This window comes from Mizuhopecten yessoensis, unplaced genomic scaffold (assembly GCF_002113885.1).
Source record: "Mizuhopecten yessoensis strain PY_sf001 unplaced genomic scaffold, ASM211388v2 scaffold4119, whole genome shotgun sequence".
In the NCBI taxonomy this organism is placed as follows: domain Eukaryota; kingdom Metazoa; phylum Mollusca; class Bivalvia; order Pectinida; family Pectinidae; genus Mizuhopecten; species Mizuhopecten yessoensis.
In genome coordinates, this window is record NW_018405385.1 from 217,638 (window position 1) to 231,776 (window position 14,139).

Sequence of the window (14,139 nt, forward strand, 5' to 3'; positions counted from 1 at the left end):
TGTTATAGAACTAGTCCAACTGGTAGACAAGGTACTCATCACTCTTGTACAAGTGACATATAGTATGGTATAGAACTAGTCCAACTGGTATACAAGGTACTCATCACTCATGTACAAGTGGCATATAGTATGTTATCGAACTAGTCCAACTGGTATACAAGGTACTCATCTCCTCTTGTACAAGTAGCATATAGTATGTTATAGAACTAGTCCAACTGGTAGACAAGGTACTCATCACTCTTGTACAAGTGACATATAGTATGGTATAGAACTAGTCCAACTGGTATACAAGGTACTTATCACTCTTGCACAAGTGGCATATAGTTTGTTATAGAACTAGTCCAAATGGTATACAAGGTACTCATCACTCTTGTACAAGTGACATATAGTATGTTATAGAACTAGTCCAACTGGTAGACAAGGTACTCATCACTCTTGTACAAGTGGCATACAGTTTGTTATAGAACTAGTCCAACTGGTTTACAAGGTACTCATCACTCTTGTACAAGTGGCATATAGTTTGTTATAGAACTAGTCCAAATGGTATACAAGGTACTCATCACTCTTGTACAAGTGACATATAGTTTGTTATAGAACTAGTCCAACTGGTATGCAAGGTACTCATCACTCCTGTTCATGTGGCATATAGTTTGTTATAGAACTAGTCCAACTGGTATGCAAGGTACTCATCACTCTTGTTCATGTGGCATATAGTTTGTTATAGAACTAGTCCAACTGGTATACAAGGTACTCATATCTCTTGTACAAGTGGCATACAGTATGTTATAGAACTAGTCCAACTGGTATACAAGGTACTCATCACTCTTGTACAAGTGGCATATAGTTTGTTATGGAACTAGTTCAACTGGTATACAAGGTACTCATCTCCTCTTGTACAAGTAGCATATAGTATGTTATAGAACCAGTCCAACTGGTATACAATGTACTCATCACTCTTGTCTAAGTGGCATATAGTTTGCTATAGAACTAGTCCAATTGGTATACAAGGTACTCACCTCCTCTTGTACAAGTAGCATATAGTATGTTATAGCACTAGTCCAACTGGTATGCAAGGTACTCATCACTCTTGTACAAGACGCTGTATGCATGCAAACATTATAATTGGACTCTTGTACATCTGTTACGTGATAGTTTTTTTTAATACATGTATTATTTGTAATATGATTACATATCAGAGAACTTACATATGTATTTTGTTTTACTGATTACAATGATGCCTTAATTATACAGCAAATCATTTGATAACACTTTGATATGAATATCTCCACGTTCACTTCCCCTCAGGCTTCCTTCGAAATGAATTACATCAAACGAACAAAAGGAACAGAAAGTGTATATATTGCTAGCATCTAGTGATTATCTACCACCTGTGCTGTACGTATATCTGATCATTTTTCCCGATAAAAGCTTAGCTGTCTGTAAAACACTTGACAAATTCCTCATTCTGCAGTCACTTAGTCATTTACATGCTATTAACATGGTACTTGCATTGGTTCCATTAACTTAACTACAAGTGTACATCACTACCATATATACTTCATACATAAGGAAATATGTGCCTAGTCACGCAACTGTTATGCGTGTATTACAAGACATTGCAAATGATACGTGTACAACTGGTCTCGTGTGGTTCAAGATTATATATTTAACAGTTCCTTGTTATGTCTCACTTTGGCAACAGCATGAAAATCTCATACCTCATCACCACCACTATATGAAGAATTATGAATTGGGGTATTGTCATACTTGACCAATATATGACTGATCAAAATCCACGCAGGAATTAATTTGCTAGAGAGAAGACAAGATTTTGTATAAATAGTAATGGCAACCTTGAACTTGACCTTGGCACCCTGAAACACAAACTTGATTGAGGTATTTATTCTCATGCATGATCAATATATGAAGTTTGATCAAAATCCATGTCGGAATGAAGTCGCTCGAGTGATAAAAATTATCCTTAAACAATAAGTGACCTTGACCTTGGACCTGTAAACACACACTCACTTGGGGTATTGTCCTGCATTACAAATAAATGCAGATTCATCAGTATGCAGTAATGAAGTTTCTAATGACAAACTGTCAACATACATACCATGTATGAACGGAAAGCTATATCCTCTCAACAACTTGAGGGAATAATATATGTTTTACCATCATACCCATCTAGTTCAGCACTTTACTACAGTAATACATGTACACTGTAAATGGAACTGTCTGATAAGTCAAAAATACAATGTAGTGTAAAATATGTAATACCTGGTATTTGCCAAGACTTATGTCCCCATGACATATATACTGTAACATGGCCAGTCAGCAATAAACTAGCTGTAACTAGGCAGCTTGACATTTTGAAGCAGCCAAATTGCTGTCAGAATACAAAAACATAGTCGGACTGTCAGTCTCAGAAATAGAATAATTTTTAAATGAGTTAGGTTAATGCGAGGTTAGATGGCATTCAGATTATCAAATTGTTACAACAATTTTAGCCTTAGCCACTATACAAGTGTAATTTTTAAGAGCAGTATATGCATCACCTGTAATGAATAAATTAAAACGAAATCACATTCTACTATGTATTTATATTGCTGCAACATGTAGACTTTTAAAAAAGCTTAAAATGTGATCGCATTTCTAAAAGCCACCTCCTTGCAATGAAGTGTACATTTTTGAAAAATGCTCATTTTTATTGACATTTAACAAAAACAGGAAAAATGTATAAGCTCCGTGGTATATTAGATTTGTATGTTTTGAATTTCAAAATATCTTTCAAAAAAAAGGTTTTGTTTTCGTCTTTGATTTTTTGAGACCTTATGCTATTTTATAACAGAATATTAAGAAGTGAAGCCGACTTGGACTGGGTCGATACTGGTGACCAGCTGGCAGCTCCATTGGTAAAGCGTCCATCTAGAGGTTGGAGTTCCTGGGTTCAATCAAAGTCTGGCCATGTATTTTTTCTATCCTGTTACAGTAGCAACTGGGTTTTTTTTTAAACAATGATAAAACTTACTTTAAACCAATATTATTGCATATATCAACAGGGGTGGAATTAGCTGCTGGTCCACTGCCCCGTGACCAGTGGTTTTCCAGCAGACCACTGAGACCAGTAGGTTTTTCAACAAGCTATCTCGCCGGGCCAGTACTAGATAAATTTATCTAAAATTTCAGCAGATTTGAAAAGCTTTATTTTAAGCCTAGAATGTACCAAAGAGCTTCTAGATTTCAAAATTTCTGGTGGGCGGTCAGAAGAGTATTGTACCTTTGGCGTTCGCTCAAGCCTGCAGCCCTCGTTATCTGGACCAGTGCACTTCGAACTGTTTACAGGACCAGTAATTTTTTACTTGAACTGGCCCTTTGTACCAGTAATCTTTTTTTTTTAATTCCAACCCTGTATCAAAACATAAATACATTGGACAACTTTTCACCACTTAGCAAACCCTGTATTAAAGTTTTACTTTATACACAAACAGTTTACTACATGTACATGCAATTATTTTTTATGTTTGTGTTTAAAAATAAAATCTTTGCCATATGTATCTATTTCTCAACTGAAAAATCTGAATGAAGATACTTAGCAATGTCCTTTTTTGAATGCCTGTAATTTTACACCACTATTAAAATGGCCTTAGCAAATGTAAACAATAAAATCAACAAAATAGTAAATATGATTCTATGACTTGGTGGATGATCGAGCAAGTAATATTTTCTGGGAGTATGAAAAAATCACTTTTACAAATAAAATGTTGATATTTTTAACCTGAAAATATACTTAATATGAATAACGTTACTGCGATTCGTGAAACTTACGTTCATAACAGTTTCAAATCCATGTGTAATCTCCATTCAACCAACATAATACAAACTTGAAGATCAACGAATTTTCTGAGATCACACTATGTTGTACAGAGGATCTTTAACACTTCAGTAAAGAAAGATCGAAATCAGATACGAAATTATCAGATTTGCAATCATTTAACACAACCTTTAAGCTAAGATGCTCACTAACTTCAGTAGTAGGCTGTACTGTATTTCAGTCCACACATTTGGAGTCATGCTCTGTGTAGCTCCTTCACACGTTGACATACACCAAACGTCGGATGTCTCGGAAAGTAAAAATACCAGTATTTCAATCGTACCGCAACTACTTGAACGATGCGTTTTCTAATATAGGACAAAACAATGAAACAACGACAATCGGACTGGTCACCGTGGTCGAGAAGTTGCAACGACAGAGAACAACGAAGTTACTTATGGTGTATAGTCATGAAGATTCAACCTCGAATCGACAGCCGTGAATGTAAATCAGAGTCTGAAATATCCAATCATCATATTACTAACATTTTAAAAATATTATACTTACATTTAGCATATGTTATAACGTATCGAAGCGTAGTTGACTGAAAAATAATCTTTCTTTTCACAGGAAATGAATCGTGCGCGCATGCTCAATCGAAATTCATTCGGATGTTTCGTGGCCTCTGGAGTCTTCTTTACGACCGCGACAAAGAAAAATTATGAATGAAATATCTGAAATCCCATAGTAGGTCACAGACACTGTTTTTTACAACCACAACACCGACTCCGAAATACTATACCTAGGCCTATCAGTGCATGTGTTTATATACGGGTCCAAGGGAGGGATATGGTGCGCAAACATGGAATGCGTATATGCCGGATTCAAGCGATCGAGAAAGCACAAACTTCTGAAATTTCATCATTAACTTGATACAGTTAAGAATATCCCCCCCCCTAAAAATACATTTGGATCTCTACATATGCAATAGCACAAATGTAGTCTTAGAGCAGATAATATCACCTTCTTCTTCTTCCTTTACAAGGATTACAGACTCAAAGGTTTGAGTGCACTTGATCCTGGGAGGTGGCATTAAAAATGTTAAAAACAATTATTTTTGTTAATTTGTAAAACAGAAAACACTTTATGGAAGGTTGAAACTAGCCAGGGCAGACCTGAAAGAGTCCAGGTTTGGCTCCTGTGCTAGGGTTGATGGTAGCGAAGTCCAGTTAACAAGAGTTCTAGGGAAGAATGAATATTTATACAAATTTGTGTGGGTTGATATTTGATTAATTCTGTGGGCCCCTCTGGTTCTCCTGTCGCCTGATGTTATGAATTGGGATGGATCAATAGCCACATGTTCGTTTATTATTTTAAATAACAGCAAAGTCCGTTTATTATTTTATATAACACCCAAACCCCACCACCCAAATGATTTTAACAGAGAGTGGATATTTGGGGATATTTTTACTCTTTGACTATACAAGTTACGGCGTACTAATTCCTTGATTCCCCATCAGGCGCATATAACAGCACAAGAAAATATTTTAACACATTTTGCATCGTTCTCTGGTACTTTTTGCAATGTACGCAACGTACGTTTTCACTCTATATTTCACATTAGTAAATTTTCTTTCCTTTAAATGTACGTGCAATAGTTTAACATTTATGCAGGGAATCTGTACCGAACATGTCAATAAAACATATTGTCTGATACTCGGCCTGCCAAATAGAACTTTACCTTGTTTGGTCGGCAAAGTGTAAATTGTAATCATAGCGATATTTTTTTCATTGTTTCAATAATGAGTGCCGCACATCATGTTTTCATGTAGTTTTCATGTAGTGTCGACGTCGACGCAAGTTGATCCAGCTTCTTGAGACGCATCTATATACTGTTCTCTAATCACGTTCAGTTGTGGGTAACAGGTTGGTACATCTTTTTGGGGATGATGACGCCAGTGATTGTTTAACCGAGCTTTAAAACTATTTAAGGAGGGGCCTCTACAACTATATTTGGTAGAGAGTTCCACACGTCCACGACCCTACTACTGTACAGGTTCCACGTAACATTGAGCCTCATCTTTCACTTGATGAGTTTTTTGGAATTTCCTCTTGTTGTAGCCAATGTTGCCATTTTAATAATTTTCTCCTTATCCAGAATGTCAATGCGATACAATATTTTGTAAGTTTGTATGACATCTCCTCTCAATCGTCGATACTCTAGACTGGGGAGGCCCAACATACACAGTCTCTCACTGTATGATTTTCCTTTTAGGAACGGTAGGCGTCTTGCTGCCCTGCGTTGGACATTTTCGATGGCAATTTGATCCTTTTTGAGCATTGGAGACCATATGCAGGTGGCATATTCCAAGTGGGGCCGCACTAAACTTTTATACAATTGAATAAACATGTCTTTGTTTATAAATGTAAATGACCGAAATATTAGTCCGAGGATTCTGTTGGCTTTAGAGACACACTCATTGACATGGTCAGTAAAATTTAGTTTATGGTCAAATATAACTCCCAAATCCTTTTCTTTGATCACTTTAGCAATGGTTACTTCAATTTGTCCATTTTTTGTTGTATAAGCCGAGTCTGTGGTTTGATTTCCTACTGACATGTGTTTACATTTTTTCCCATTTAGTTTCATGTTCCAAACTTTTGTCCAGACACATAATCTGTGGATATCATCCTGTAGAGTATTCCTATCTTCGTCGTTCGAAATTCTGGAGAATAACTTTGTATCATCACCAAATAATTTAATTATGGATTGTACGACTTCCGGCATATCGTTGACAAATATCAGGAATAAAAGAGGTCCTAGGACACTCCCTTGTGGGACACCACTAGTTACATTCCTGGTATTGGATATTTCACCAATGATCACCACCTTTTGCTTCATTCCGCTTAGAAAATTTTCTATCCATTGGAGTAGCTTCCCCTGGATCCCATAAACAGCAGCTGTTTGTGAGGGACAGTGTCAAATGCCTTGCTAAAGTCGAGGTATATAACATCTATCTGGGTTCCATTATTTACTTGTTCTGACCAACCTTCAAGGACCTCTAGTAGCTGGGTAACACAAGATTTTCCCTTGGTAAAACCATGTTGACACTTGGAGAAAAGATTGTGGGTGTCCTTGTGATTCACAATGGCATCCTTGATGATTCTTTGCATTAGTTTTCCCAGAACCGATGTTAAGCTGATTGGTCTGTAATTTTCTGGGCTGGTTTTGGATCCGGATTTATGTATGGGGTCACAATGGCATTTTTCCAATCCTGGGGTAGTTTCCCCTCATTCAGAGATTTTTTAAGAAGATGATTGATTGGTGTGACAAGCTCGTTAGCCGACTCTAATAATAGTTTCGGATGGAATAGGTCGGGACCACTTGACTTATTTGGATTTAGTAGCTTTATTGCCGATAATATCTTGTCTTCCGTGATGTCAATATCGTTGATTGGTTCCCGATAGTTTCTTCTAATGAACACTGGTAGTGGTTCATTTGTTTCGACAGTGAAAACACTTGTGAAGTAGTTGTTCATGATCTCAGCTTTGTCTTTGTTGTTAGATGTCAGGTCACCATTGGCGTCTTTGATATTTCCTATTGTACTTTTAGTCTTGGTCTTAGACCTAATGTATTTCCAGAATGTCTTGCTATTTGATTTGATGTCCATGGCCATGCTCCTTTCATAGTTGTATTTAAATGTTCTAATTTGTTTCAGAGCTTGGTTTCTAGCTTTTTTGTATTCGTTCCAGTTCTTATCGTCTTTACAATGAAGGTACTTTTTCCATCTGGTTTTCTTGTGCCTGATAGCATGTACTGTCTCCCTGTCAAGTAGTGTTCTAAGGGTAAACTTGTCGGTTTTGGTCTTGCTCACTGGTATGCATTCTTTTATGATAATTGATAAAGTCTCTGCAAGGACCTTCCATGACTCATCTACATTTTTGACAGACAGTAGATCTGTCCAGTTGACATCATTGATTTTTTCACTGATCTTTGTGTAATCCCTTTTATGGTAATTCAGTCTCTCTACTTTGCTGGTAACATTTTCAGTGTATAGGCAGAGCTCGAAGTTCAGAGAGAGAGATGATCGCTTAGTCCAAGTCCGGGTTCAAAGTTCACATTATGTAATGCTCGAAAGGATCAGGCTAACCTGGAAACAATGGCGCGTCAACCTGATCATTTCGACATAATATCTATCGCCGTTCTGGTGGGAAAAAATAGTATTCTTTGTTTCCTGTCCACAATGAAAATAATATATAGGGTGAGCGTGTGCCACCGTTTCAAGGCAATTGTGTCACTCATAAAACTTGATGGTGAATTTGTTACAGAATTTAATGAGATTACAAAGACCTGACTTCAGAAATCTAAATATGTTACAGAGGTGACAATGTTTTTTAGCGCCTCCGCTAGGAGTCGAACCCGGGATCTATGGTTTATTAATCTTACGCTCTACCAAATGAATAAAAGAAAAAATATCCCTAGCAAAGTCGGTAGGAAGCAGTTTATATGTTACCAGGGTGTCAAACATACCTTCTAAGTAAGTGAGCTACATTTTCACTGGCAATGTCACCGCTAATCGACAGCTCCTCTGCCTGGTACATCCCTACCTCCGTCAAGAAAGTCTTCGACCCAGAATACACACTAGATACTATACGCTCCGTGGGTGTATTTGTTGAACTCCATGCGTATCATAAAAGAACAATCCAACGGCCAGACGAGATTCGAACCCGGTACCTCCGATCCCATCGCATGTAGCCTTTCCAGGTGATAGTTACAAACATTTTTTTGTTATATTCACAATCTAATAATAACAAGAATACATTTATGTCGTTATTTAAGGTCAGGTTATAGAGTGATTACTCCAGTTGATCACGTGTACATACAATAGATGGTGATGTATTGTTATCTATAGTAAGGTTATAGAGTTATAACTCCAGTTGATCACGTGTACATACAATATATGGTGATGTATTGTTATCTATAGTAAGGTTATAGAGTGATAACTCCAGTTGATCACGTGTACATACAATAGATGGTGATGTATTGTTATCTATAGTAAGGTTATGAGAGGATAACTATGGCAAGCCAAGTTGTCATTTATTCATGGAGCAATGTTGATCAAGTACTTAACCAAATTATATAAGATATCTTATAAACATATCAGATATCTTATATAAAGTTTATGAGATATCTTATATCTTTTATAAGATATCTGATATACTTTATAAGATATTTTATAAAATATGTAAGATATCTTATATAATATATAAGATATCTTATAAAAGATATAAGATATCTCATAAACTTTAAATAAGATATCTTATATAATATAGAAGATATCTTATAAAAGATATAAGATGTCTCATAAACTTTAAATAAGATATCTTATATAGATATCATATAAAAGATTTAAGATATCTTATAAACTTTTCTTTATAGGATATCTTATATAATGAATCAGATATCTTATATATTTATAAGATATCGTATATACTTAATAAGATATCGTATATACTTAATAAGATATCTTATATACTTAATAAGATATCGTATATACTTAATAAGATATCTGATATACTTTTCTTTATAAGATATCTTATATATCATATAAGATATCTTATAAAAGATAAAAGATATCTTATTGATTTCCTTATCACGTGAGAAGATAAGCATTTCCTGGAAAAGTTTATAATCTTTAGGAGCTGTTTCTTTATACAAAATTGCACATTCAAATATACCATTCATTGAAAGAAATGGAATACCTTAGGGATTGATAAACCCTTACATTGTATGTATGAAAATGGTTTCAATATCCTGTACCTTTGCCACATCTTGAAAATTAAACCGAAAATGTAGTCAGAAATTCAACATTGTTTCCCGTATTTTGTTCTAATTGTTGAACAGACACTCCTTACCTTCCCTGACACTGGAGCTGGATAGTAATCCTAAAACACTTGTATCCATTATGAAGAATACACTCAGACTTGGCTATTGAGAAAAAAAGACAAACTTACCTGGTTCTGATTAGTACTCACTCACACAGGTACATGTAAGTAAATTATCTGCAGTGTAGGGTAGGTAAAAAGATTGTCCAGGTGATTTTTTTTTACTCAATTTTTCTGTTTTGTTCGAGTTGGGAAGCATGCAGTAAGCCAGTTATTGCATGATTTCTCGTCACTCGAGACTTATTACACCCTCGCTTCGCTCGGCTATAATAAATCCCTTGTTACTCGAAAACCATGCAATAACCTTTACGTATATAACTACGATGACACCCCTTCACACTACTGTACATGTCAATGAGTGACACTGAAGACAGTTTGGCAATGAGCCTGACGCTGCGTTGGTAACTGGAATACTGCCCACAGGGGATCTAGCCTTTGTTGTATAGTTAAAATGACGTCAGATTCCAACGTTGGATCGACGTTTTTTTGGGTGATATTTAGTGACGTTTTACAATATACAACATTTGATATAGCGCACTATCTAGCTAACATAAGCCACTCTAAAGCGCTTTACAGTACGTAGATATACAGTTAATACAATTAGCATATACATTAATCAATGCAATTTTGAAGAATTCGCAGGAGTTGCCTTATCAGGCGCTAACTACTAGTCCTATGTCACATGGCTAATATCTTCCTATGTGTGTATGTCTGCGTGTGTGCTGGTGTGTATGCCTGCGTGTGTGCTGGAGATGTAATGTGTTCTGTTTGTAGTGGGACCGTGCTTCCAACGGCATCATTTATAGTGCCACCTCACTTGAATGCTACAGCACATATACCGCAACATCCATCCTAGACCAATTTATACTCCACCTGGGTTGTTGGAGATGTGTGGGCAGGAAAAAACACTTTCTCTGAATATCCATGCGTATGACGATTTCGGGGATCGAACCCCGGCCGCCTGCGTGGAAGGCTGGAGTGTGTTAAGTCTTGAGACATTTTCTAGACGACTACTAATCCTGTAACGAAGCAGAACTCCTTTCTTCTGGCTCCATGTATTACTAGGCTTTCCACTATTCTCCTTTTGAAACTATCACAAGAGTATGCAGACACGAACGTTACTTCATTAGTTAGATAAATAGGTCAGTTGGATGTTAGCTTTGAACTCACCGACTGGAAAATATGATTCGCGAAAAGGTGTGAAAGGTGAGACAGGTACCTGTATTCGTACGGTTTAAATCACATGTTTAAACAAAATCAGTGTGTACAAAAATTTAAAAACAATTCATTGTAACAAATCGAAAGATATCTCTTAATCGTTTTTTCGTTTTGAAGGGAATGACATATTTTATATCTGCCAAAGGAAGGTGTCAACGTGAATTCTAGGCGAAGCCTAGTCGTGACTTAACTAAACCAACATCGTTCATCTAAAATGTTGAATAGTCTTAATTTGATATATGCTATTTATATATGCGTTGCTGACGTCATCACCAGAATATGACGTTACTACGTCGTTTAAATAAAACGTCATATTCCCACTGGATGAGACCACGTGAAGGTCCTAGGCCAAGCTTTCTTAAATGTTAGGCATTTCTGTTGTGTATAAGTTTTGTTGAATGAGGACAGATTTGTTATCAACAAGACTACACATACTGGTAAACATTTTAAGACAGACAAGACTTTAAATTAAATCATTTAGTTATAAGTAAAGTATGTACATGTAGTACGCTATTAGGTCAGCCTTTGTATATAATGTTGGTTGCTCACAATCGATTCTGCTCCAGAGACCACCCCTAATAAACGATTCTGTCTATCAAGCTAAAGAGTTCCGCCACTTTCACAACAGAACGTCTTTCGGAGACCATTTCTGGGCCCTCCATTGGGGCGGCCAGTTAACATTGATTGTATTGTATTGGATACATGTATAGCTCCGTCTGAACCCGAACGTATGTCAAGGGAGGAGTGTGTGTTTTGTATACAAGTTCTTTTTTCCCTCGATTTTCTTTTTCTAAGAATCTACTTACATGTGGCATCACCCGATCATTACACTCTAATACTTCCCCTGGTACGAAAACATGTCATTTCACTCGCGCGAATCTCGGGGAAACAAATAATAATGTTTCTCTACACCAATGACAGTTAATATATGATATAAACCCAGTATTAATTGACTTACATTTTAATACAGTTTTTGTCATGTTTTCCCTTACAGCTGTTGCAAGATATGGATCTCTTCGTTAATTGTTTTGAACAGCCGGGCGCTGAGAATGAGCTACAGGATCTACAGAATGTTTGGACCTACCCCGGAATCTATCATGGGACATATCCTGGTACCACCAGGGAGTAATATTACAGGTTTGGCTCTTCGCTCGGTAATAGACCCCAACATCAAATTCACAGATGATAAGATGGATGACACTTCACCCCTTTTAGATACTCTTACCAGTCTTCACAGAACTAATAGAGTGACCATCATACAGCAACCCAACACACACGTACTGAAGTACCTAGCTTCCAATCCAATCACCCACTGGAACATAAACTATACGTGTTTCGGACACTTTTTAATCGAACTGAGACGATTGCGACCGAGTAAGTCGATATGTAATCAACAGGGAAAAAAACCACCCAATGTCCCCAGTCGAGTCTGGGGTGCGGGCATTTTAGATCAATGCAAGCATTTGTCTACCACTGAAGATTCCACAGAGGATAGGGGATCTTATTAAACCTTCCTAATCACTTCTGCACGGTAGCTGATATGTGCCATTTTGTTATTTCGTTATTCCGCAGAGAAATAACGATATTTACCACAGTTTCTACTTCTTGTCTGTCGATCTCTGTAGCAATGTCCTATAAGCTGCCTTTCACAATATTTTCCACTTCTGGCCAATTGTAAAGTTATTCTTTTTTATCCAACTGGTATTCTGGTAACATACGTAGCGATTTAACAATACTTTTTCCTGAAATAATATAATAGTGCAATGCTTACAGCCTCTGAACAGTATTTACCATTATTTTTACAGTTGGGATGTTCATGCAGAACAGAAGCTGTACCATCATTGGATGTCCAAACAGGATAGATCCCAGCCTTGTAACCCTTGGGAGATTTCAGCCTTGTAACCCTTGGGATTTGATGTGTGTCTCAGGTTCATTTGCATTTTGCAAATATAATGAATGTAATCAAAATGACCTTGTTATCCAAAGGTGACTGTACCAAAGGCAATCACCAGTGTGACGAATATGATCATACAGTTTGAGTGGCGCACGTGATGACCGGGATGGCTATAGGGTGAGAAAGGCCTGGAGTATAGACAGACAATGATCACTGGGTAACAGACCTGTTACTCCACTAGGAGCGTTTACACAAATATTGCACATATAAATCACTGTTGTAATTGGATTCTGGACAGACGACACAGCTTTGATACGTCCTCCCTGAGTTATGGCGTCTCATTCTAGCTCGCCACGAAGTCTGCGATAACCAAACTGTACCGCAGCGTCCAGAACTACGTCAAAGGGCAGGCTGATTGTAGTCTATCAGATCACGTAGAAGATGCAAGCAGGGCTTGTTGATGAAACCATATAACGGAGTGCTATATGAATATTCCAAATGTACTTTAATTACCAGGAAACATATTGTAATTGTATTACTTAATGCAATGAGTTTTTTTTCTTACCAGGAACGTTTTTTTGTAGTTTGACACATTTTGCGTAGGCGCTCATGGTTAATCTAATTCACGGTAATTCGATTGCTCATTCTCTTTGCCGAGTTGTTTCTGTTTTTGATTTACCCAGATCATAATGACTATTGAGGAGGTCCTTGGCTTTTGTACAGCTCCTTCAATAAATCGAAAATTCTGACGATTTTAATCTCACGTGATATTCAGTACACAAGATTTCCATAAATTCTCCATAAACGTTGTGAATTGTACCTACAAAAAATGTCATTCAGAATAATAAAACGTTACGCTACATTCCGCCTAGTTATAGGGTTTTTAACTCCCATCATGAAAACACGGGTATCGATCCCACCAAAAAGCACAATTCATTGTCCCAATGTGGCTTATTTTTGGAGTGTCTGTGACGAACGGATCATAAGTCAGTTCTAACAACCTGATATATTGATTGGTAAAATGTTTAATTGTGTGTCTGTGACGAACGGATCATAAGTCAGATCTAACAACCTGATATATTGATTGGTAAAATGTTTAATTGTGTGTCCCAGTTGAACTAGTTCTATAACAAAATATATGCCACTTGTACAAGAGTGATGAGTACCTTCTATACCAGTTGGACTAGTTCTATAACATACTATATGCCACTTGTACAAGAGTGATGAGTACCTTCTATACCAGTTGGACTAGTTCTATAACATACTA

The 14,139-nt window shown here is 36.8% G+C and overlaps 2 protein-coding genes across 4 annotated transcripts in view; both read right to left on the reverse strand.

Annotated features, from left to right (window-relative positions):
* LOC110448531 (bifunctional heparan sulfate N-deacetylase/N-sulfotransferase-like) overlaps window positions 1–4,458 on the reverse strand; it is a 50,601-nt gene extending 46,143 nt beyond the window's left edge. Inside the window, exon 1 of one of the 3 annotated variants that reach the window (XM_021494812.1) lies at window positions 4,382–4,458. The gene's annotated coding sequence lies outside the window, so the exon portion shown is untranslated. Of the gene's footprint in view, window positions 1–2,280; window positions 2,370–3,280; window positions 3,438–4,381 lie in introns of those variants that run through there. The other 2 variants (XM_021494813.1, XM_021494814.1) reach the window with 2 other exon arrangements.
* Window positions 4,459–7,008: 2,550 nt separating this feature from the next.
* LOC110448524 lies at window positions 7,009–8,416 on the reverse strand. The gene is made up of 2 exons (XM_021494804.1): window positions 8,346–8,416; window positions 7,009–7,849 (listed from the first exon to the last, which is right to left on the reverse strand). Exons 1-2 carry the CDS (start codon window positions 8,414–8,416, stop codon window positions 7,009–7,011), a joined length of 912 nt encoding a protein of 303 aa, XP_021350479.1.
* Window positions 8,417–14,139: the final 5,723 nt, after the last annotated feature.